The sequence below is a fragment of the Vigna unguiculata genome, chromosome 4 (assembly GCF_037176805.1).
Source record: "Vigna unguiculata cultivar grain cowpea cultivar isolate G323 ecotype 2 chromosome 4, ASM3717680v1, whole genome shotgun sequence".
Classification (NCBI taxonomy): domain Eukaryota; kingdom Viridiplantae; phylum Streptophyta; class Magnoliopsida; order Fabales; family Fabaceae; genus Vigna; species Vigna unguiculata.
In genome coordinates, this window is record NC_140795.1 from 48,075,367 (window position 1) to 48,097,883 (window position 22,517).

At 35.5% G+C, this 22,517-nt stretch overlaps 1 protein-coding gene and 1 pseudogene across 1 annotated transcript; both read right to left on the bottom strand.

Moving 5' to 3' along the window:
* Positions 1–4,189: 4,189 nt before the first annotated feature.
* On the bottom strand, positions 4,190–7,739 carry LOC146887318 (putative disease resistance RPP13-like protein 1; annotated as a pseudogene).
* Positions 7,740–11,799: 4,060 nt separating this feature from the next.
* Positions 11,800–19,412, bottom strand: LOC146887319 (uncharacterized). The gene is made up of 4 exons (XM_085672101.1): positions 18,296–19,412; positions 16,851–17,139; positions 14,331–14,612; positions 11,800–12,977 (listed from the first exon to the last, which is right to left on the bottom strand). Exons 1-4 carry the CDS (start codon positions 19,399–19,401, stop codon positions 12,030–12,032), a joined length of 2,625 nt encoding a protein of 874 aa, XP_085528227.1. The 5' UTR covers positions 19,402–19,412; the 3' UTR covers positions 11,800–12,029.
* Positions 19,413–22,517: the final 3,105 nt, after the last annotated feature.

Genomic DNA, 22,517 nt, shown 5'->3' on the forward strand with positions numbered 1-22,517 from the left:
CAAAAGGTTCAAACTTCAAACAACTACCTGATGTGTGATTTCAAACTTCAAGTTCATGTCTCACATCTTCAATAACTATTTTACAAGTGAGCAATCTTTTCCCAATCTTAGCCTTTTGGTTTCCGACCACACTGTTCAAGCAATGGACAACCAACAATTTTAAGTTCTGAAATGGATTCCGGCAGGCCCTCCTTTGGTAAACATTGGAGGCTGGGGTAGTTAAACAACAACAATTCCTGATCTGTCTGCCTCTGTACCTATCATGGCGTACACCCGGCCAGCTGCCTGAGGCCTTACACCTCCCCTCGCCTGGTGCAACTGAGACTATGTCGGAGGCCTAGAAACTGCACTCCTATTGGTGGGGCACTCCCTAATAAAGTGACCCTCCTGGCCACACCTGTGACAAGTCCTCTTGCCTACCAGTTGAGGGCAAGCATTCTTCATGTGGGGCCCTCCACAATGATAACACTGCGGCCTGGAAGATTGAGACTGATGTGGTTATGTGAGAATCTCCTAGGCTCCTGAGGCTGAGGCCTAGAGTATGGTTTCCTCCTATCCTCTCGCCTGCTCACGGACCCAGATGGTCCTCCCACCTTCTGCTGCGATCGCTGCTAAGCATCAACCTCAGCTTTCAGCTTCTCCATTACCCTTGCTTTCTCCACCAAGGCAAGGAATTCCTTGATAGAGAGGGGGCCCACCATGATTTTGAGATCACCTCTCAACTCGTTCTCAAACTTCCTACACTGCCAATCCTCAACCATCCTCAAGGTGTGGAATCTGCCCAGATGCTTAAACTTTTCAGCATATTCTGACACTGACATCTCTCCTTGCATCAGCTGCAAAACCTCCACCTCTTTAGCGTACCTCACACTATTTGGGAAGTACTCAGCATAAAACTTCTTCTTGAACAACTCCCAAGTGACAGGTTCTCTGCTATCTTCTAGCATCATCTTCATACTAGACCACCAATGAACGACCTCTCCGGCAAGCAGATACTCAGAATATGCCAGCCTATTCACTGTTGGGCACCTCTTAGCATCATAAATCCGCTCCATGTCTCTCATCCACTGGTCTGCCTCATCCGGGCTAGTCTTACCATCGAAGCGGGATGAATGATGTTGAAGAAAATCCTCCAAACTCCACTCTTGTACTCGTGGTGGTGGAGCTTGGGAAGATCCCGCTGCAAAACGATTCTCCCCTATCTGATGCAGGGCTTCCAAATGCCTCTGCTAAGTCGCCTTCGCTGCTAGCCTAGCAGACTCCATCTGCTGCAAGGCTAGGTTGTGCTGATTTACCATGTTAGTGTTCTGCAGTTGCATGGCTGCTATCATCGCCTCAATTGTTCCTACCAAATGAGAACTATCCGGGTTTGGAAGAGGAGGAGGAGGAGGCCTAGGTGCCATAGCTCTGACCACACAAAAAGAGGAACCATCAGTCTAGCTAATAGATACCACAACTACCCAAAACACTACGAAAACACACAATAGAAACCAAGCAAGCACACACCTACAGACCCTAAAGGAACTACTGCTCTGATACCAAAATGTAACATCCCATTTAATAGTTTTTCATGCTATCAAATAAAACATTATATTATGATCAAGCATAGCAGATAGTAAGAAGAACAGTCATATATAAGTGTATACAGCTGATACAGTCATCCAAAAACAATCCAATGAATTCTTGATGACAAACATAGGTACACAAAACATAAACTATACATCTCAAAACCCCATGGTATTTAACCCCAAAAGACTACCACGGAACCTCTATGCGACCGATCAACTCCTATTAAGGAGAGGGGCATCTTCATCTGGATTCGGCTTTGCTCACACCAACAACAGGTGATCATTGCAAAGAGAGAGCACAAGGAAAAACATACATAAACAAAAAGGGTGAGCTAACTGAAATTAAGAGAAATCATACAATTCATATCATAGTTATCATTCACAAAAACATATCTCAATTATATATAATTCTAGACTCGATATTCAGATTGTGTAAGAGACATTGGAGCTCTTGGTGGCTTGCACCTGTGAAGGTTCCCAAACTCTACAGAGTTTGGACACAAGGGATTATCACCCAACCACTCACAGGATAAGTCCCCTTCGCGTCTAAGACTTGATCAAGTCCAAAGACTAGGACCTCCTGCTACTCCTCACGGCATAATCCATCCTACTCTACATGAACATGGATGATTATTGGAGTTTCAGGATACCAACCAATACGAATTCCTCATGTCCTTACACACACTAACAAGCTCACATGAATTTCCCTTGAAATTCCATTTCAACCACAACTCCTCATAATTCATATTCATCAAATTTTCACCACTCACTACATTTATAATGACATTTCAAACATATAGGAGATTAACTGCACAAAATTACAATTTTACATATAACTTCACTCCTTAAAACAGGACTGCAAGCAACCCACTGCAGTGGCCCTCGCTCAAGCTAGACAATCTAGCCTAGGCGAGAGGTCGTCTCGCTTAGGCGAGTCAATCTCGCCTGGGCGAGGCTCTAACAATGGCAAAAATTAAAAACCTGGGCGAACTCTCGCTCAGGCTAAGCTAGTTCGCTTAGACAAGGGTGGCTCTTGCTTAAGCGACCTCAGCTCGCCTAGGCGAGACTTCGCGCAGGAACATGGGTGGGTTTTCTAGTATTTTTGCTCAGGCGAGAGCCACTCGCCCTGACGAAAATACCAGATTACGAACCTGTTCCCACATGCAAGAGTCCAAATTCTTCACAAAATCAACACATACCAAAATCATGCAATTCAAACATCATTTTCAACACTTAAACATGCAATTCAGACTCATCAAAACAGATTGTTATACGAATTTGAGTAAAAATCGTTAGCTCCCCTTATCTTTGAAATTTCCACAAGCAAGGACTCTTTCAACAAAGGGGACACCTCAATCTCACAACCTAAGGCACTAAATTACAATTGCCAAGTGTAAGAACAAACCCTACCTCAACTCAGAAAGATAGAAATACCTAAAATTTGAAAATTGGAAGACAAGGGAGGAATACAAATTGACTTACGCGTAGGGAGGGAAGACTCAGCTTGAGGAAGTGGTCTTGATCTAGCCTCAAGTCTGAATTCTATAACAGTGAGAAGGATTTCAGACTTTTGGATGTGAATTAAAATGTTTTCGGGTAGAGAGAAGGTAGAGAAAGAAATAGAGAAGGAAAAGAGTGCAAGGGGAGAGTGTGCTATTTTCTGTGAAGTGGGTGGCAGAGAGGGAGGGTTCTCACACCTGCCATTGATAAAAAAAAATGGTTATCTTCAATGAAAACAATTTCGATTTATGTTTATAGAGAAAAGGTCAATATTAGAAGAAATTATCTTAACAAACTTTGACAAAAAAAAAACATCAAACGGCTGAAAAAAATAATCACTATTAATATTTTAAATTATTAACAATTTTTTTATATTTAAATAATTTTTTCAAATTAGTGGTAATTGAAATATTTTAACCAGACAAAAAAAATGAAAATCTAATGAATTTAAATCAAATTATCTAAAAGTAACATTAAAAAATAACACAATTTGAGATGACAGAAGTTCAAATTGAACGTCTTGATTTTTTTTTTTTTAACAAGGAATTTTTCGTAGAAATAAAATTGAACTTATGAATACTAAATTCTAAAGCAAAATCACCACAATGAGAAATATTAGATATAATAAATTTTAAATTATAGTTCTAACTAACTGAGAGTAGTTTAGAATAATAAATTGATTCAACATGAAATTAGCAGAGCAACAAATTAATAAAAAAAAAATACTAAAGTAATTTTTGTTTACAATTTCTTGATCACTAAATCTTTGTAACATACTTGCTGATATTGTTCAAAACTTTTAAACTTCCACTTCATCACTGTGCCCAATTCTCAACTCTTCAATGTGAGAAATCTTATTCCAGTAGTCTTGGGCTTTTGGATTCCTCCGACAACGAGGTTCGAGCAATGGACAGTTCCAGATTGAGAGAGAAGACATGGATTTGGGCAAACCCTCCTCTGGTAAGCATCGAAGGTTGGGGCAATCAAAAAGTCTGAGAGAGGAGAGGTGGCAGAGACCCTTGTAATCCATCTTCTTAAGATTTGGACAATCAGAGATTCTTAGAACAGTAATTGAGTGTGGCAGCAAAACATCATCAGGAAAAGACTCCACATCTACATTTTCAATACACAAGCTTTCAAGACATGTGTTGGCATCCAAGTTCTCTCTCAGGGTGGCGATAAGTTTGAAACTTGAAAGAGACACATCTTTTATATTTGATGGCAAACCTCCATCTGGAAACATCTCCACTTTTGGACACTCAATTACTCGCAGTTCACCGAGAGACGGAAGCAGGATTTGCATGCATTTTGGCAACAACTTCAGATTCTCATCTCCTCGGATTTTAATCTTTTGTAGTTGCGGAGTAGATAATCCTTCATTGGGAAAGGATTCAAATTGAGGGCATTCAACAATTGTTAGTTCCTTGAGATGATTATGAGTCTGCTCCTGTGAAATTCTCTGTAAGTTTTGGCACCTTTTCAATTTAAGTAAACGAAGCCTTGGAAAGAAATCAAGCTGAAAGATTGTAAGAGAGTCACAACCATTGCCAATCCTCATTTCTTCAAGGAGATGGTAATGGGTGATAGGAACATTTACAAGTGGGCATGAATAAAAACTCAATACTTGAAGCGACGATGTGTCCATGTTGTTTCCACTAATGATGACCTTATCACAGGACTTGATAAACAGTTCCTTTAAATGAAGATGATGTTCTGGCAGACCTTTCAACTTGCGGCATTTATCGATAGAAAGATGTTGAAGTCGTGGAAAAGAAGTCGTTTTACATTCCCATTCTTCCCATTCTTTCATGTTGTAGAATTTCAATGTTTCCAAGGACCTGAATGAAGAAGAGTCGCTCCCATAAAATTCAGCACCGATGCTCACTATTCCATCAAGCCCCGTAATCTCGAGGGACTTCAGAGATGACAAAAGTCCCAAGGGAGGCAACCATAGACAATACTTACAGTTCTCCAAATGTAAAAACACCAAATTTGATAATGAGTTATCAAATACCCAACTTGGGAATTGTGTACCACCATAGTTCTCTATTGACAAATGTTCTAAGTGTTTGGGAGGTTGTAGATTCTCAAGCACTTTCTCTTCTTTCCTTGGATCATCGGGGATGTGATTCGCATTCCATTTTAACTCAAGCTCCACAAGGTGTTGATTTTTCAAATTTGCATCCAATGCATCCAGAGGATTCACAATATTCTGCACATCATTAATTGATAGCCTTCCATAAAGATTGAGTCCTCCTAGTTGCTTAGTACTAAACTCACTAATTCTATCAACACAATACATATTCAGTACACGGAGGTTTTTCAATTCTCCAAAATGCATAGGCATCTTTGTCACTTTTGTATTTTCAAATTCCAGGCAACGCAATTTTGTGAGTTTATGCAAATTTGAAGGCAATTCCTCCACGTAAAAACAATGGTTCAACTTCAGTATTAGCAAGTTATAAAGCAAACATATTGAGTCGGGTAGTTTTTGTATCAAAGTACAGGAAAGGTCTATCGAACGAAGATGTTTAAGATTACCAACAGAATCAGGGACCTCTTTTAGATCAGAATATCCATGCAAAGATAAGACGCGTAAAAACTTCAACTTGGAGAACAATTCATGTGTCAAAACCTTGAATTGACAAGGAAGATTCTCATAGAAAGCGTTACTTGTAAGTGGAAGAAATGAACGCAATCTTTCAGCATCAGTTAAACTCCCTAAAGCATCAAAGTATTCTGTGTCAAGGAATGATAATGAGAAATGACGGGATGTTTTGGGTATACAATTTCCTTTATCAAATTTCAACCTGAAACAGAAGTCTCCACAAACATATTTTGCCAAATCATTCATAAGGTCATGCATGGTGAATCGCATTTTAAAGCTTGATTGAAGAAAGAAAGACCTCGTTAGTAGATCATCAAAATATTGTTCACCAATTTCTTCTAGATTGTTGCTCTTTGGAGAGTAATGGAGAAAATTTTCAGCCATCCACAACAAAATTAATTCCTTCTTGTCAAACTCATAATCTTTGGAGAATAAGGCACAATAAACAAAGCACATCTTGAGATGAGAAGGAAGGTGTTGATAGCTCAATAGCAAAGCAGGGATAATTTCAACTTCTTTGGGTAAGTCCCATATGTCGCTTTCCAATACGCTTTGCCAATCTGAAATGGATGGCTTTGTGCGGAGAAGACTTCCAATTGTTTTCAGAGCAAGGGGTAATCCTTTGCACTTCTCAACTATCCTTCTACCAATCTCCTTTTTCTCATCATTCAATTCATGATCATCATCTTTTAGTGCATGCTTTTTAAAAAGTTTCCAACATTCCTCTTCTTCTAATTGCTTTAGCCTATGCACTTCAGACATCATGTTAGAAGCAACTTTCTCACCACGTGTTGTCACAAGAATTCTACTTCCTGGTGCCCCATAGCTAAGAGGAGTCTGCACAGCCTCCCATTCTTCTCGCCTTTCGTTCCAAACATCATCTAAAACAAGAAGAAATCTCTTTCCAGATACTTTTTCTTTCAATCTTCCATGAACCATTTCTAGGTCTCTGCTATCATCTTTAGATTTAGTGATTGCCTCAAGAATTGTTTTTGTCACTGTCAAAACATCAAAATGATCGGAAACACAAACCCAAGCTCTGATTTCAAATTTAGCCTCCTCCATCTTTGGGTCATTGTATACATGTTGGACGAGTGTGGTCTTACCCAACCCACCCATTCCCACAATAGAAAGTATTGATGGATGGTTATGATTGTCGGTTTCAGATGTGAGCCAATTAAAGATCATTTCTTTGTCCGCATCCCTGCCAAAAATAACAGTTTCAACCACCAAAGAAGATGATGGCAATTTCTGTGACACTTTACTACGTGATCTATCATCAGAATAAGTACCCTCTTTCAAACCAAGAGCACCCTTTTGCTTGGCAAGATATTCTAGTTTTTCTACCACTTCTTTCAGTCCTGAATCAATTTTCTTGTTAAACGAACTGAAAGTAGAGGTGAAGAAATTTGATACCTTGTAAGTAAAGGTTTGAGGTTCAGATTCAGCTTCCACTTTGCATCTGGTGATTTCATAGTCTATTTCATCCAAGATATCCTCTGCATCAAAGACAGCCTCTTTGACAGAAAAAAGCCATGCTTTAATGTGTGGATCTGTGAACTGTTTTTGTTCTGCATCATGAGCGAGAGCATTGATGGAGTGCAGCATGATGTTCAAATTGCCGAGAAGCTTCTCATCAAGTTTTCTGCCGCGAAAGAAATCAGCAAACTGAGTAGAAGCCAGCTTTTCGAATGCAACCTGAAGAAAAGCAGAAAGAAGAGCACCACTAACAAGTTCTGCTGCCATCGTAAGAGTTGGAAATGGAGTGAATGGTGAATGGAAGTGTGTAATTTGAAATCCAAGTGCAGGGATGCTATACCGATGAAACGAGTATGTGGCTATTTTACGACGATGACTTGACTTTAAGGATAGTGGAACATCATTTTCTTTTATCGCAATTTTTCTCAGCTTTGTTCCACAGTTCTCTTTAGATTACGAATGGACAGTTCAAACATTCGATAAGTTTGATTCGCCATTATAAATGTGAGTAGTAATATTCATTCAAAGGTTGTAAAGTATGAAATTGTGAATGGAGGGAAAGTTGAGTCCCCGTGAAGCAATAATAGTTGAGTCTTTCGAATCAGACAAATTGCTCACAGCTGTAATCCATGAATATAAAGCAAAACTTGTCTGATTATAAAGCAGTAGTGACATCTGACTTGGTATATCGTATTTTGAAACCAAAACTTTATATAAAAGTAAATATCTTTTCTGCTTTATCTTATATTCATGCAAATTTATTTTGATGTACTAATTCTCATCCTCTATTTATTCACTTAATTGACTATCATGAGGTAATTAAGCTAGTTCAGTAGATGTTTAGTCAGTAATTTCTAATTAGCCGAGATTTAATTTATTAGTACTTCTTCGCCTCTTTTTTATCATTTTTTCAATTTGGTTTAATAGTAAGCATATTATGTCCTTTCCCATCTCTGTTCTTAGTTAATAAAGTCATGATAACATGATGTAAAGACATCATGAGTGTATAAGATTTGGAGAGTTGAAGTGACCATCTTACAAAAACATTTCCCAAGAATTATTTGTTTAGTAGATCAAGATTGAACCGCTAATTGAATCTCATCTTACTTCCTCTAAGATTGTTAATTTAAATAAGTGGTATCGATGGTTTTCATGATATTTTGATTTATCTATATGATATGTTGTAGAATTTTACAGCCTCAGACCCTGCTGTAATATTACAATGAACACAGGAAACAATTATCTCTTTATACATCATGAACTTTAATTCCTTTTTAATAACCTGCTGATAAGTCTCCATTTGTTCATACTTTTCTAGACTAATTATACTTTTTTTAGACCTTTTGCTTTTATTTCTTTGTTTAAGGACAGATTTGGTTTTCCTTCAATAAATATTAGTTTTTCTAAATCTTTTTTAATTTTGCATTCTAACAGTTAGATTTTTTTTAGTAATTTATTTTTGTTGATATTAGGATTTTCAGAAAAAAGAAAAAAAAAAGGTGACAGCAGCTGTATGGTGCAGAGAATTGGAGTTCAGCAGTTTTAAGCAATCATTGAAGAACAACTTGTAAAATGCTGAACCGGTTAAATTGGTCCCTAATCTGTTTTCATGATTCAACTTGTGTTTCCATTTCATAATTCACATTTCAATTCAGAGTTCTCATTTGTTCATCATGGTAGGTAATATAGTTATGGTAGTTAATATAGTTGATCTTTCATTTTCAGATTTTAGCACTGGTTCTGCATATTAGATTTCAGTTTCTGAATTCATTTTACAATTTTATGCATTATTTAAGTTTAGTTTCATCATTTGAATCTTGTTCATGGCTTTAATTCCAGTTTTGATTGCATATTTCAGTTTTTACCCCATTTTAGAAAGTTAGGTTTATTAGTTTAGTTAGTTTTCCCCATCTTAAAAATCTAATTCTGCACTTGTTCTTAGTATCAATTCTCGGTTATAGTTTTCAATTAGTATGTTTCTAGACTACATTGCATGTTGCGTCCATGATTCAAACCATTTTATTGCATCTTAATTCAGTTTTTCTTATCAATCTTCATAATTTAGTTTTCAGTCGCATACACTACTCACTGTTTTCATTTCAGTTTGCTGTCTAATTTTGTTTCTTGGTTTCAATTTGTTGTTTTAGTTTAGTTTTATGGTTCTAAAGTAGCTCATTACATTGTTGTATTGATTAAAGTGTGTTCCAATTGCTCTCATAATTCATTTAATATTTCAGTTTCGTTCAGGCATTTTATCAAACAGTTTTGTCCGGTTTTCATTTTCACTCGGACATTCCATCAAACACTTTTTATTTTTCATAGTAACTCACTGTTTTTCGTGCTTTCCATTGTTGTTGCATGTTACATTCTCATTTTCATTGCTTTATATGTTTTCATTAGTCAATTCTTGCCACTCTAATTCATTCTCATTAATTTTTGCGACTTTACTCACTTTAGTCCCTCAAGAATTGATCATCTATTTCACATGGGGCAATGCAGCAAATAAGAAAAGAGTGGGCAACATTTCTCCTCCAAAATTGGAGTTAGGTTTAGCTTTAAGATTATTATCATATTTAGTTTAGATTAAAACGTTGAAGAAAGAATTTTAGATTATGAAATCTACATTTTGTATTACCATAATTTTTGTTTTGAAATATATATTCTGCGTTGTGACTTTCTGATTATCATCAGATTTGGTTAATTGACAAATGTAAGTAAAACATAAAAAAAGAAAGAATTTGACATTTGTTTTAACAGACGTAAAATTATGTCGATTAGAGCAACATTTGACGGAATTTTACTTCTATTAATGTCCTAACATACGTAAAATTCTGCCCTTTTTTATTTAAATTGGCTCCAAATTTTATTTTGGTTCCTTAGAGAACAAACATTAATTTAAGTGTATTACAGACCACGTTCGACTTAAAATTACATTTGATGATACCTCCAATATCAATTTATAACACAGGTAATAACGTCAGACATTTCTCTGATGTCAACAATAACAAACATAAAAAGTTTTTTTTTATTAGTGATATTTCCTATCTGCTTATTTATCTTTCCTTCTCTGAATACTTTTTCTCCCTTCTAATTATTTAACTCTAGGTTATTTGTTGTTGCTACTTTAAGAGTAAATTTCATAATAAAAATTATACTTTCTTTCATAAGTGCTTTTACCCACATCAATGGCTAAGAACACATGGATGAAAGAGTTGAAAAATCAAGATACAACTCAAGGTGAAGAACTATAGTGATTCGTGTTAGGAATAATCCAAGTTAGGAATAATCCAAGTGTGAGTCAAAGTCTCACATTAGATAGAATGGACAAAATTAAACACTTATAAAAATAAAGACTCATAACATCATTGCCTTAAGATTTTGGTGTAAACCAGGGGTCACTTATACCTAAAGAAAAATATATCATATGAAAAAGAAAAAAAAAAAAAAAGTGGACTCACTCTTGGAAGAAGATTGTTGGAAATAGTCCAAGTGTGAATCAAAGTCTCACATTGGATATAATAGACAAAGTTAAACACTATATAAAAATAAAGACCCATAACATCATTGTCTTAAAGTTTTTGTGTAAAAGGTTACGACTCGGTTGCAAAATATAACACATGAACTACGAACAGTCACAAAGTAGTACCTGTGAAGGAATGGTCTCAACCTGTCAACATTAAACAGATGTGAAGAAATTGTCACAATGTTAATTGCCATCATAGCTAGCTGCATGTTTTGGACTAAAAATGTGAGAAATTAAACAAATTTAAGATAAATAATTGTTCAGCCAAATTGATTTAAGGACATTCTGCAATCTTGTTGCAGTAGCTACAGCTTCAATTGACTATGCTACTGAGTCAGTGATGTACTTGATCAATGATAAAGTACACGTGTCTCTGGCATTTATGTATATGTTTATGCATATCAAAATTAAATAATTAATTTTTATAAATCTACTATTTCATCCTTTTAACTAACAACAAATTATAAAAATAAATAAAAATATAAAAATATATATTTATATAATATAATTTATTAGTAGTCCTTAAAAATGTTATTTTTCTGACAATAATGTTTAGGATTTTTTTTTAAATGTTAACTTGAAAATTTTTATTAACCTTAACTAGGATTGCTTTAGTCAATGTCGACAAAACAAAAAAATCCAACTAACAATGTTGGAAAATTAGCCTCGATTGAGAAAACAATTTGGATCTACTTCAATGGATAAAAGCTTCGACAATATTAATCGAAAATATCTTAACAAACCTCGGAAAAAAAAAAAGAACTTTAACCAAGAATGATTATAGAATATCATTTTGAATTATCAACTATTCTTTGATATTTAAATAATCTGTTTGATTTACGTAATTTATCCAAACAAAAAAAATAAAGTTAAGTTAACTTATATAAACAAAAACATTTAAAAAGTAAAATAATTTGATAAAAGATTAACTCAAATTGAATGTCTATAAATCAATCACCACAATGAGATATATTAATAAATTTTAAATTGTAGTTTTCGTTAACAAACTGATTCAATATAGAGCAAACTGTTTCAATATAAAATTAGCAGAGCAACAAAATAATAGAAAATTACTATAAAATGTTATTACTTTTACAATTTTTGAATGAACAAATCTATAATGATATTTGCAACTTAATTCCTAATTTTGTTCAAGAGCAATAACATATAACAATAACAAGAAGCAACTTCTAAAAAAGTGTTTGATTGCCAAACTCATACTATCGAGAGAAATATTTGCGACTATAGAAAAGTGTAATGGAAAAGGTAGAGAAATATTGTGGAGAATTAGCAGCTGTAGAAGAGACAGAGAAAAGACAAGTATGCACATCTAATTTTGAACTTCTTTGTCTTATTTCCATTTCCCAACTCTCAGTTGTTCAATGTGAGCAATCTTTTCCCAGTCTTTGCCTTCTGGATTCTGACAACGTTTTTGGAGCAATGGACAATCCCAGATTGAAAGAGAAGAGATGGATTTGGGTATACCTTCCTCTGGTAAGCATTCAAGGTTGGTGCACCCATTAAGTGTGAGAGAGGAGAGGTGGCAGAGACCCTTATAGTTTAGCCTTTTAAGATTGGGGCTCTCAGTAATTAGTAGAGTGGTGAGAGAGCGTGGCAACAAACCTTCGTCCGGAAAGCACTCCACGTCCAGCTTTCCAATTTGCAAAGTGTTATCCAAGTTCACTCTCATGGAGGCCATAAGTTTAACATTTGAAAGATACATAAGTTTAACATTTGATGGCAACCCTCCATCCGGAGGCATCTCCACTTGTGGACAATCAATTATCCATAGTTGATTTAGAGAAGGAAGCAGGACTTGCATGTGTTTTGGCAACAACTTCAAATTCTGCGCTCCAAAAATTTCAAAACTGACTAGTTGCGGAGCAGATAACCCTTCACTAGGAAATGATTCAAATTGAGGGCATACCGCAATTGTCATTCTCTGGAGATGATTATGAGTGTCCTCCTGTGAAATTCTTTGTAGGTTTCGACATCTTCTCAAATAAAGATAACAGAGATTTGGAAAGAAATCTAGCGAAAAGGTTGTAAGAGAGTCACAGCCATCGTCAATTGACATTTCTTTAAGTAAATTGTAATGCGTAGTGGGAATACTCACAAGTGGACATGAATTCAATTTCAGGAATTCAAGCGATCGTGTGTCCATGTTGGTCTCGCTAATGATGAGCTTATCACAGTAACAAATAACTAGATGCTTTAAATGAAGAAGTTGGTTTGATAGACCTTTCAGCTTGGGACATCTATTCACAAAAAGATGTTGAAGACGTGGAAAAGAAGTAGTTTAAGTTCAAGATGACGAGTTGCAACCCGGTTTCCACCTCTATAGAATTGGGCACAAAACTTTCTAAGTATGCAGATGGAGACCGAGTTGATGCGAGCAAATACCGAAGTCTGATTGGAAGTCTCAGGTATCTTACAAATACCAGACCAAATTTAATGCTGAGTGTTGGAATAACAAGTCGATATATGGAGGAACCGAGGTATACTCATTGGAAGGCCCTAAAGAGAATTCTAAGGTATGTGAGAGGAACTGTGTCACTTAGTCTAATGTATACTAGGACGGATGATTACCGACTAGTCGGCTACTCAAACAGTGATTGGTGTGGAGATGTCGATGACCGGAAAAGCACGTCTGGATATGTATTCTTCATGGGGAGCACGGCGTTCACCTGGCTTTCAAAGAAACAGCCCATTGTAACACTGTCAACATGTGAAGCAGAGTACGTTGCAGCATCCTGGAGTGTTTGCTATGTAGTTTGGCTTAGAAAGCTTCTAAGCAAACTGGAAATTAAGCAAGAAAAGGGGATTGTGATCCGAGTTGATAACAAGTCGGCCATTGAATTGGCAAAGAACCCGGTCAATCATGAGAGAATCAAGCACATTGATGTTCAATTTCACTTCATCCGAGAACAAGTGAAAGAAGGAAATGTAGAGTTGGAGCACGTCGAAAGTCGAGCACAAGCTGCAGATATGTTTACAAAGTCGCTGCCATCCTCTTTGTTTGAGAACAATAAGATGATACTCGGAATGAAGGACAAGAAGATCATTTAAGTTTACGGGAGGATTTTGTTAGGTAAACTTAAATGTGGGTAGTTGGTGTTAGGTAAACTTAAATGTGGGTAGTTGGAAGTTGTTGTATTAATTGTGAGTTAGGTAGTAGTTATATTTAATGAATGTAGTTGAAGAGTCATGTCCAAAGGCCTATAAAAGAACCATGTAGTGCTTCATTTCAATACACAACAAATCTGAATACAAAAAGTGTTTATCCAAAGAGACTTGTTTGTCAACAAAACCTTCGGCCATCCACCACAAAATTAATTTCTTCTTGTCAAACTCATAATCTTTTGGAAATAGAGCACAATAAGCAAAGCACCTCTTGAGGTGAGAAGGAAGGTGTTGATAACTCAATAATAGAGCTGGGATTATTTGAACCTCTTTCGGTAAGTCCCATATATCACTTTCCAATACACTTTGCCAATCTAAAATGGATGACCTTGTGCAGAGAAGACTTCCAATTGTTTTCAAAGCAAGAGGTAATCCTTTGCACTTCTCAACTATCCTTCTACCAATCTCCTTTTTCTCATCATTCAATTCAAGATGGTTATCTTTTAGTAGAGTTGAAGAAATTTGATACCTTATGAGTAAAGGTTTGATGTTGGGATTCAGCTTCCACTTGGCATCTGGTGATTTCATAATCTATTTCAACCAAGAGATCGTCTGTATCAAAGACAACCTCTTTGACAGAAAAAAGCCAGGCTTTAATGTGTGGATCTGTGAACTGTTTTTGTTCAGCATCATGAGCGAGAGCATTGATGGAGTGCAGCATGATGTTCAAATTGCCGAGAATCTTCTCATCAAGTTTTCTGCCGCGAAAGAAATCAACAAACTGAGTAGATGCCAGCTTGTCGAATGCAACCTGAAGAAAAGCGGAAAGAAGAGCACCACCAACAACTTCTGCTGCCATCGTAAGAGTTGGAAATGGAGTGAATTGTGAATGGAAGTGTGTAATTAATGTTCGTTATATTGTTGAGTTTTTTATTCATACTTCTTTGATTTCTTTTTATCTTAACTATCAACACGTATGCTTATGTGGATACCTTGATAATAATTTCTTAGAGAAGAACATTCTGCTACAACTATCTCATCCTACAAAATTTTGACACAGTTTCATCTCCATGAGATAATAAACTTTCTTTCTTGCAACATGTGTTTACCATACACCAATTTCAAAATCAAACTCTCTTTATCTTGGAACATGTAAAAGAAAGGTCATGTACTGATATTGAACTATTATTATATAGTATTGTAGTTGACATTAATATCATGAATCTCACTTTACAGAGGTATCATGTTTCTAGTTGTTTTTGGAACTTGCATCAGATAATAAAGATCATTTATATGTAGACTATATTGTAAATTGCTTCTATTGCTTCTTCCATTAACAAATACAAGTACCATTTTCGGTACATCACGTGACTGCTACACAAATTCTCCTCTCCTAATCTTATAAACAAATGGAAACCTAAGAGAAAAAGAGAAATCAAATACAATTTCAAAGGTCTAAGAATATATGTCTAGAAGCATTTACAATTTCAATCTCTCTCAGGTGTATTAGTTTCCTTGGACCTGTTTAGGTAACTCATCATCAGATAAACCAATTTGAATCCCTTCTACTAGTTTTCTCTTTGTATAATATCATGGTACGTTGGCAGAAAGCGGTGGCGACTTTAGAAAGAGCTAAAGGAGAAATAGGGTAGCAGCACACACACAACAACCATAGTACTACTCACACGAGCTTTTTGTTTGGGTGAAGATCGACAACATATGACAGATGCACAATTAGTGGCAAGCTCAAAGAAGGACCTTTCCAAATTCTTGTTAAGCGAATAATCTAAGGACTTCCCATCGATTATCAAGCCAAACCCAGAAGAACTTCCTTTATTTGCATTACAACTCTCTTTTGCAGAGTTAATTTGTGAGATTCCTTCTCCAATTTGCTTCTTGATGCTTTCAAGAGAAGCCTAAGAAATTTTTGTATCAAAGATCTACAATAGTGAAAGAAAATTAAATTCCAAAAATATGCTAAGGCCGTGTACCTTTGCTAGAGCCTGCTTGTCCCTTTGTTTTTCCTAGTATAGGATATATGAGGAATCAAGAGTGATCACTATCTTTTTCATGTCTTTTCTAAGTAAACTGCAAGCATACCTGTACAAAGAAAAGGGTGGAAAATAAGTTCAATTTTACACAACCTTAAGATTTTGTACCTTAAGCAATCTTTAATACAGACAAAAGAAATTTTAATAATTACTAAAATTTTGTACCTTAAGACAAAATTTTGCAGAAACAACATGATAGAAGATGCCTAGAGCGATCACTTGAAGTGAAGAAGACATTGGAAGCCATTGTAAGAAACTTGTGTAAGCACATGCCAGACTCGGTAATACTCTTGAATTACAAATAAAAATTTACAAGTCAGTCTCAGGAAGAATAATAGACCAATACACGAAGAGTCAAGAAGGAAAATTAAAATATTCAACCGCCTAGAGTTCTTAAGGAAAATAAAATTTGACAATGGCATGACTGCATTGGACCCTGTTCTAAGAAAAATTGAAGGTTCAAATTTTATCAGTTTATCAGTCGTTTTCGGATTTAATCGATTAAGTATATAAATAATCCATATTACATAACTGTTTCAATATAGAACACAGTGACTCAATATAAAATTTAGCAGAGCAACAAAACAATAAAAAAAAAATACTAAAGTGATTAATAGTAGATTTTTTTGATCAATAAATCCATAATGATATTTGCAGCATACTTACTAATATTTTTCAAAAGCAATAACAGATAAGAACAGCAAGAGACAGCTTATAAAAAAAATGGTTGATTTCCAAAAGAAGTTATATTGTTGTCAATTAACAAGTAATCCATTAAAACTCGTCTCACCTTCTCCTCTAAAGGCATCTGTTGTTTAGTAAGTGCCGATAACAGAGTGAAGTATTTGTAACTAAGAACTTTGTAATTTTCTTTGATGAAGGTTGGGACATCCATAATATGTGACAGAGGAGATGTGACATAGACCCTTGTAGTCAAGCTTTTTAAGATTTCAGCAAAAAAGGATGTCTAGAGTGGTGAGAGAGTGTGGCAACAAAACTTCACCGGGAAAAGACTCCACCTCCAACTTTTCAACAATCAAGCTTTCAAGACATGTATTGGCATCCAATGTGTCTCTAAGCGAGGTGATAAGTTTTAAGCTCGAAAGAGACATCTTTTTCAAATTTGATGGCAATCCTTCATCTGGGAACATCTCTACTTTTGGGCAATCAATTATCTCCAACTCAGTAAGAGATGGGAGTAGGATTTGCATACGTTTTGGCATCAACTTCAAATTCCCCGCTCCTCGAATTGAAATTATTTGTAGCCACGGCGCAGATAATCCTTCACTGGGAAATGATTCAAATTGAGGGCATTCACTAATTCTTAGTACCTTGAGATGATTATGAGCGTGCTCCTCCTGTGAAACTCTTCTTAAGTTTTGGCACCTACTTAATTGAAGTTGTTGAGAATAAAGAAGATAGGGATTGAGATTAATCTCCCTTGTGTATAAACCACACATAGGGTAATCTATTTATAATAGAGAGAGGTACAAGTAAAAAGAGTAACTGAAAAAAAAAGATTAAATAGAAGATATTGTTTGATATTGTAGTTATCAATATCTAACAATATCTTAATAATATCAAACTATATCTAACACTCCCCCTCAAGCTGGAGCATACAAATCGTATGTGCCAAGCTTGTTACAAATATAATCAGTTCTAGGCCCCCGTAAAGACTTCGTAAAAATATCTGCTAACTGATCACTTGAGTTAACAAACTCAGTCTTGATGTCTCCAGACATAACCTTTTCCCGAACGAAATGACAATCAATCTCAATGTGTTTAGTCCTCTCATGAAAGACAGGATTAGAGCTAATATGAAGGGCAGCCTGATTGTCACACACAAGTGTGTGAGTAATATCTCCAAATTGTAACTCTTGAAGCAATTGCTTGAGCCAAACAAGTTCACAGGCAGCTGAGGCCATAGCTCTATATTCTGCTTCTGCACTAGATCTTGCTACAACACTCTGTTTCTTACTTTTCCACGAGATCAAGTTACCACCAATGAAGACACAATACCCAGATGTAGATCTTCTATCAGAAGGAGATCCTGCCCAATCAGCATCTGAATAGCAAACAACTCTTGTATGGTTATTAGAACCATATAACAATCCTTTTCCAGGAGATTTTTTAATATACTTCAAGATGCGAATGACTGCATTCCAATGATCTTCACATGGAGAATTAAGAAATTGGCTTACCACACTGACTGCAAAGGAAATGTCAGGACGAGTAACGGTAAGATAATTCAATTTCCCAACCAATCGTCTATACTGCTCAGGATCAGATATAGGCTCCCCCTGATTTGGTAGAAGTTTAGTATTAGGATCCATGGGTGTATCAACAAACTTTGAACTCATCAATCCAGTTTCCTCCAGAATATCCATGGCATACTTTCTTTGAGATATAACAATACCATCATTGGACTGTGCCACCTCAATACCCAAAAAATATCTCCTTTTTCTCATCATTTAATTCAAGTTCATCATCTTTTAGTGCTTGCTTTACAAAAACTTTCCAGCATTCATCCTTTTCTAATTGTTTTAAGCGATGCACTTTAGACCTCATATTAGAAGCAACTTTCTCCCCACGTGTTGTCACAATAATTCTACTTCCTGGAGCCCCATAACCAAGAGGAGTTCGCACAGCTTCCCATTCTTCTTGTCTTTCGTTCCAAACATCATCCAAAACAAGAAGAAATTTCCGTCCGGACAATTTTTCTTTCAGTTTTTTGTGAATCTTTTGTAGGTCTCTACTGTCATCCTTTTCATCTGTGATTTCCTCAAGAATTGCTTTTGTCACAGTCAAAACATCAAAATCATCCGAAACACAGACCCAAAGTTTGATATCAAACATTGCATCGTCGATCCTTGGGTCATTGTACACATGTTGGGCAAGTATGGTCTTACCCAACCCACCCATGCCCACGATGGAAAGTATTGATGGATGGATATGATTGTCGATTTCAGATCCGAGCCAATTTAAGATCATTTCTTTGTCAGCATCTCTGCCATAAATAACACTTTCAGCCACCAAAGAAGATGATTGCAATTTCTGTGGCATTTTACTACCTGATCCATGCCCAGAGTAAGTACACTTTTTCAGGCCAAGAGCATCCTTTTGCTTTTCAAGATATTCTAGATTTTTTGTGACTTCTTTCATTCCGGAGTTAATTTTCTTGTTAAATGAACTGAAAGTAGAATCAAAGAAATTGGATACCTTGTAAGTCAAGTTTTGAGGTGCTGATTCAGCTTCCACTTTGCATTTGATGAGTTGATAGTCTATTTCATCCAAGAGATCCTCTGCATCAAAGACAGCCTCGTTGACAGCAAAAAGCCATGCTTTGACGTGTGGATCTCTGAACTGCTTTTGTTCTGCATCATCAGCGAGAGAATTGATGGAGTGCAACATGATGTTCAAATTGCTGAGCAGGTTCTCATCAAGTTTTCTTCTACGAAAGAAGTCTAAAACTTCAAAAGAAGCCAACCTGTCAAATGCAACATTAACGAAAGCAGAAAGAAGAGCACCACCAACAAGTTCTGCTGCCATGGTAAGACGGAAGTGTGTGATTCCACAATGATTCAGTGCAGGGAGCTGCTATGGTGATGAAATGAGTAGTTAGGTATTTTATCAAGAACGGTGACTTGACTTTAAGAACAGTGAACATTAATACTCAACCAATAGCTTTTAAGTCTTCCTGACAAAGCAACTTTTCTGATTTTTGACACGTATATGAACTAGAGATTAAATTGACTTAGCTGGTTTATAACTTATGAAACATAGAATTGTATTATTTAGTTATTTCTAATTTAAGTTTTTTTTTATTTATTAATTTAGTATCTCAAACATACTTCATAATGAAAAATAAGATAAAAGAAAAAAAAAGGATAAAAACATTTTGCAATAATAAGATCATTATTTAATGTTCACAATTTTCTACAGATTATAAAACTTGAGGGCATCCTTTATCATAGTCATAGTATGCATCATTTTGCTTTTATATTTAGGAAATAATGTATGAAGAAGGGAAGGGTCTTATTTCTTTATATCCGCTGTGCTGATTTTCAAACAACAACGTCTCAATGATACTCTGTTTTTCTTTTTTAAATTGTTACATATTTGCAATATTTATAATTTAACTTATGTATTGTTTTCAAAATTAAAAAAAAAATGTTAATTGTTTTTTATTAATTTATATAAATGCATTTAGCCTGACTCAAATTTTTATAGATGCAAATTAAGCCAGGTCATTTGTCTATAAGGCATACTAGCAATACAATTTCTTTTAACAATGTATACACACTTTTAACGTGAACAATATTAAGTAGTAAATTAATTGACAGTGCGACAATGAGTTCAAATTGTGAATTGCTTGAGCTGAATTCTCATATTAAGAGTAAAAGAGGTGAATTTTTGAATATAGAAGATTTCCAGATAGGTGATTTGAAATGAAACAGGGAGACATGACTTCATTTCCATAATATACTAAACTTTCTTTCTTCCAACATGTATTTCTTTCTTTCTTTCTATCATTAACAAATACAATGACCGTTTTCGGTTCAACAAATACTCAATTTTTACATAGTTAATTTATGTCACTGCTACACAAATTCTCCTCTCCTAATTTTATAAATAAATGGAAACCCAATAAGGAAAAAAAATTAAAAATTATTGGCAATTCTCACTACTTAAATTCCCTTCCCAGTTCACCAAGAAATCAAATACAATTTAAAGGGTCTAAGAATGTATGTTTAGAAGCATTTACATTTCATAACTCCCTTTGCTTCAATCTCTCTCAGGTGTACTAGTTTTCCTTGGACCTGTTTAGGTAACTCATCATCAGATATGCCAATTTGAATCCCTTCTACTTGTTTTCTCTGTATAATATCATGGTACATTAGTGAGATTCCTTCGCCAATTTGCTTCTCAATGCTTTCAAAGAGAAGCCTAATTAAGAAAGTTTTGTATCAAAAGATCTACAATATAGTAAGAGAAAATTAAATTCCAAAAAATTATAAGGTCATGTACCTTTGCTAGAGCCTGCTTGTCCCCTTGTTTTTCCAAGTATAGGATATATGAGGAATCAAGAGTGATCACTATCTTTTTCATGTCTTTTCTAAGTAAACTGCAAGCATACCTGTACAAAGAAAAGGTGGACCCTTTTGCCTTGCAAGATATTCTAGTTTTTCTTGATAAATGAACTGAAAGTGGAGTTGAAGAAATTTGATGCCTTATAAATGGAAGTTATAAGTTGAAATTCAGCTTCCACTGTGCATCTGGTGAGTTGATAGTCTCTTTCATCCCAGAGATCCTCTGCATCAAACATGACCTCTTTGACATCAAAAAGCCATGTTTTCTAGCGTGGACCTTTGATGGAGTGCAGTGTGATGTGCAAGTTTCCCAGTAGCTTCTTAGCAAGTTTTCTTCCACAAAATAAGTCTAAAAACTTTAGGGGAAACCAGCTTGTCAACCACCAACAAATTCTGCTGCCATCCTATGAATTGGAAACAATAGCCCAACATTGTATTTCAAAAGGTTCAAACTTCAAAAAACTACCGATTTCAAACTTCAAGTTCATGTCCGACATCTTCAATCTCTATGTTTTCGAGTGAGCAATCTTTTCCCAGTCTGAGAGATCCATGGTATTTAGATTTGATGGCAAACCTCCATCAGAGCACAACTCCACTTCATCAGATTACAACACCTGAGTTTGAGTGAACAGAGTTTTGGGAAGAAATCTAGAGGGAAGGTCATTGGAGAGTCAAAGCCTCCATCTATATCCAGTGTTACAAGTAAATTGTAGCGAAGTCTCAATGGAATATTCATGTACAGACAAGAATAAATGTGTAACACTTCAAGAGAATTATTATTTATGGTATCCCCTATCCTTTCCAGGGTTGATGAATCCGTGTTGTGTCCGCCAATGGTGAACCTTTCACATTCACAGATAATTATTTGCTTTACGTGAAGAAGTTGGTTTGGCAGCCCTTTGAGCTTGGGGCAATGTACTTAACGTCATTGCTTTTCGCATCATATAAACTGTCAAAATACTTAACGTCATTGATTGCGAATGAAAAATGAGGAGCCCTTTCTGGTATAGATAGTGCTTTATCAACTTCTAAGTTGAAGTATATATCTCCACAAACATATCTGATCGATTGTTTCCCAAACAAGAGGACATTGCACATGACGTAGTCACATGCAGATTTTCAAACAATGAGGTGGAGAGCTTGGGGTTTTCTGTCACGTGATTGGGAGGGTTTTGTATGTCTACTATACATAGAAAATCTAGAGGGGTGTGAGGAAGTCAAAAAATTCTTTCTTTTAAGATAGTTAGGCCTAACAAAAGCTCAGCCATACTCCTCTTTTCTCCTATTTTCTTGTTTTGAAAACTATTTTATTTATTTTGTTTGTTTTTCCTTTATACTTTATTTGTAAAATGATTTTTCTTATTCTTTAATTTTCTTAATTAACTTTTTAATCTTTTTATATTTTTAAATCCAAAAACGCAAATTAGTTTTTTTTAAGAACCTTTTATTTATTAACAATAAAAACCAATTTTTTGTTGATTTTTCTTTTTCTAATAATCTCTATTTGTCCGAACGAAATCAGGTTGACACTTGCATTATTGTATCTCCTTGCGATGATCGATTGTACCTTATACA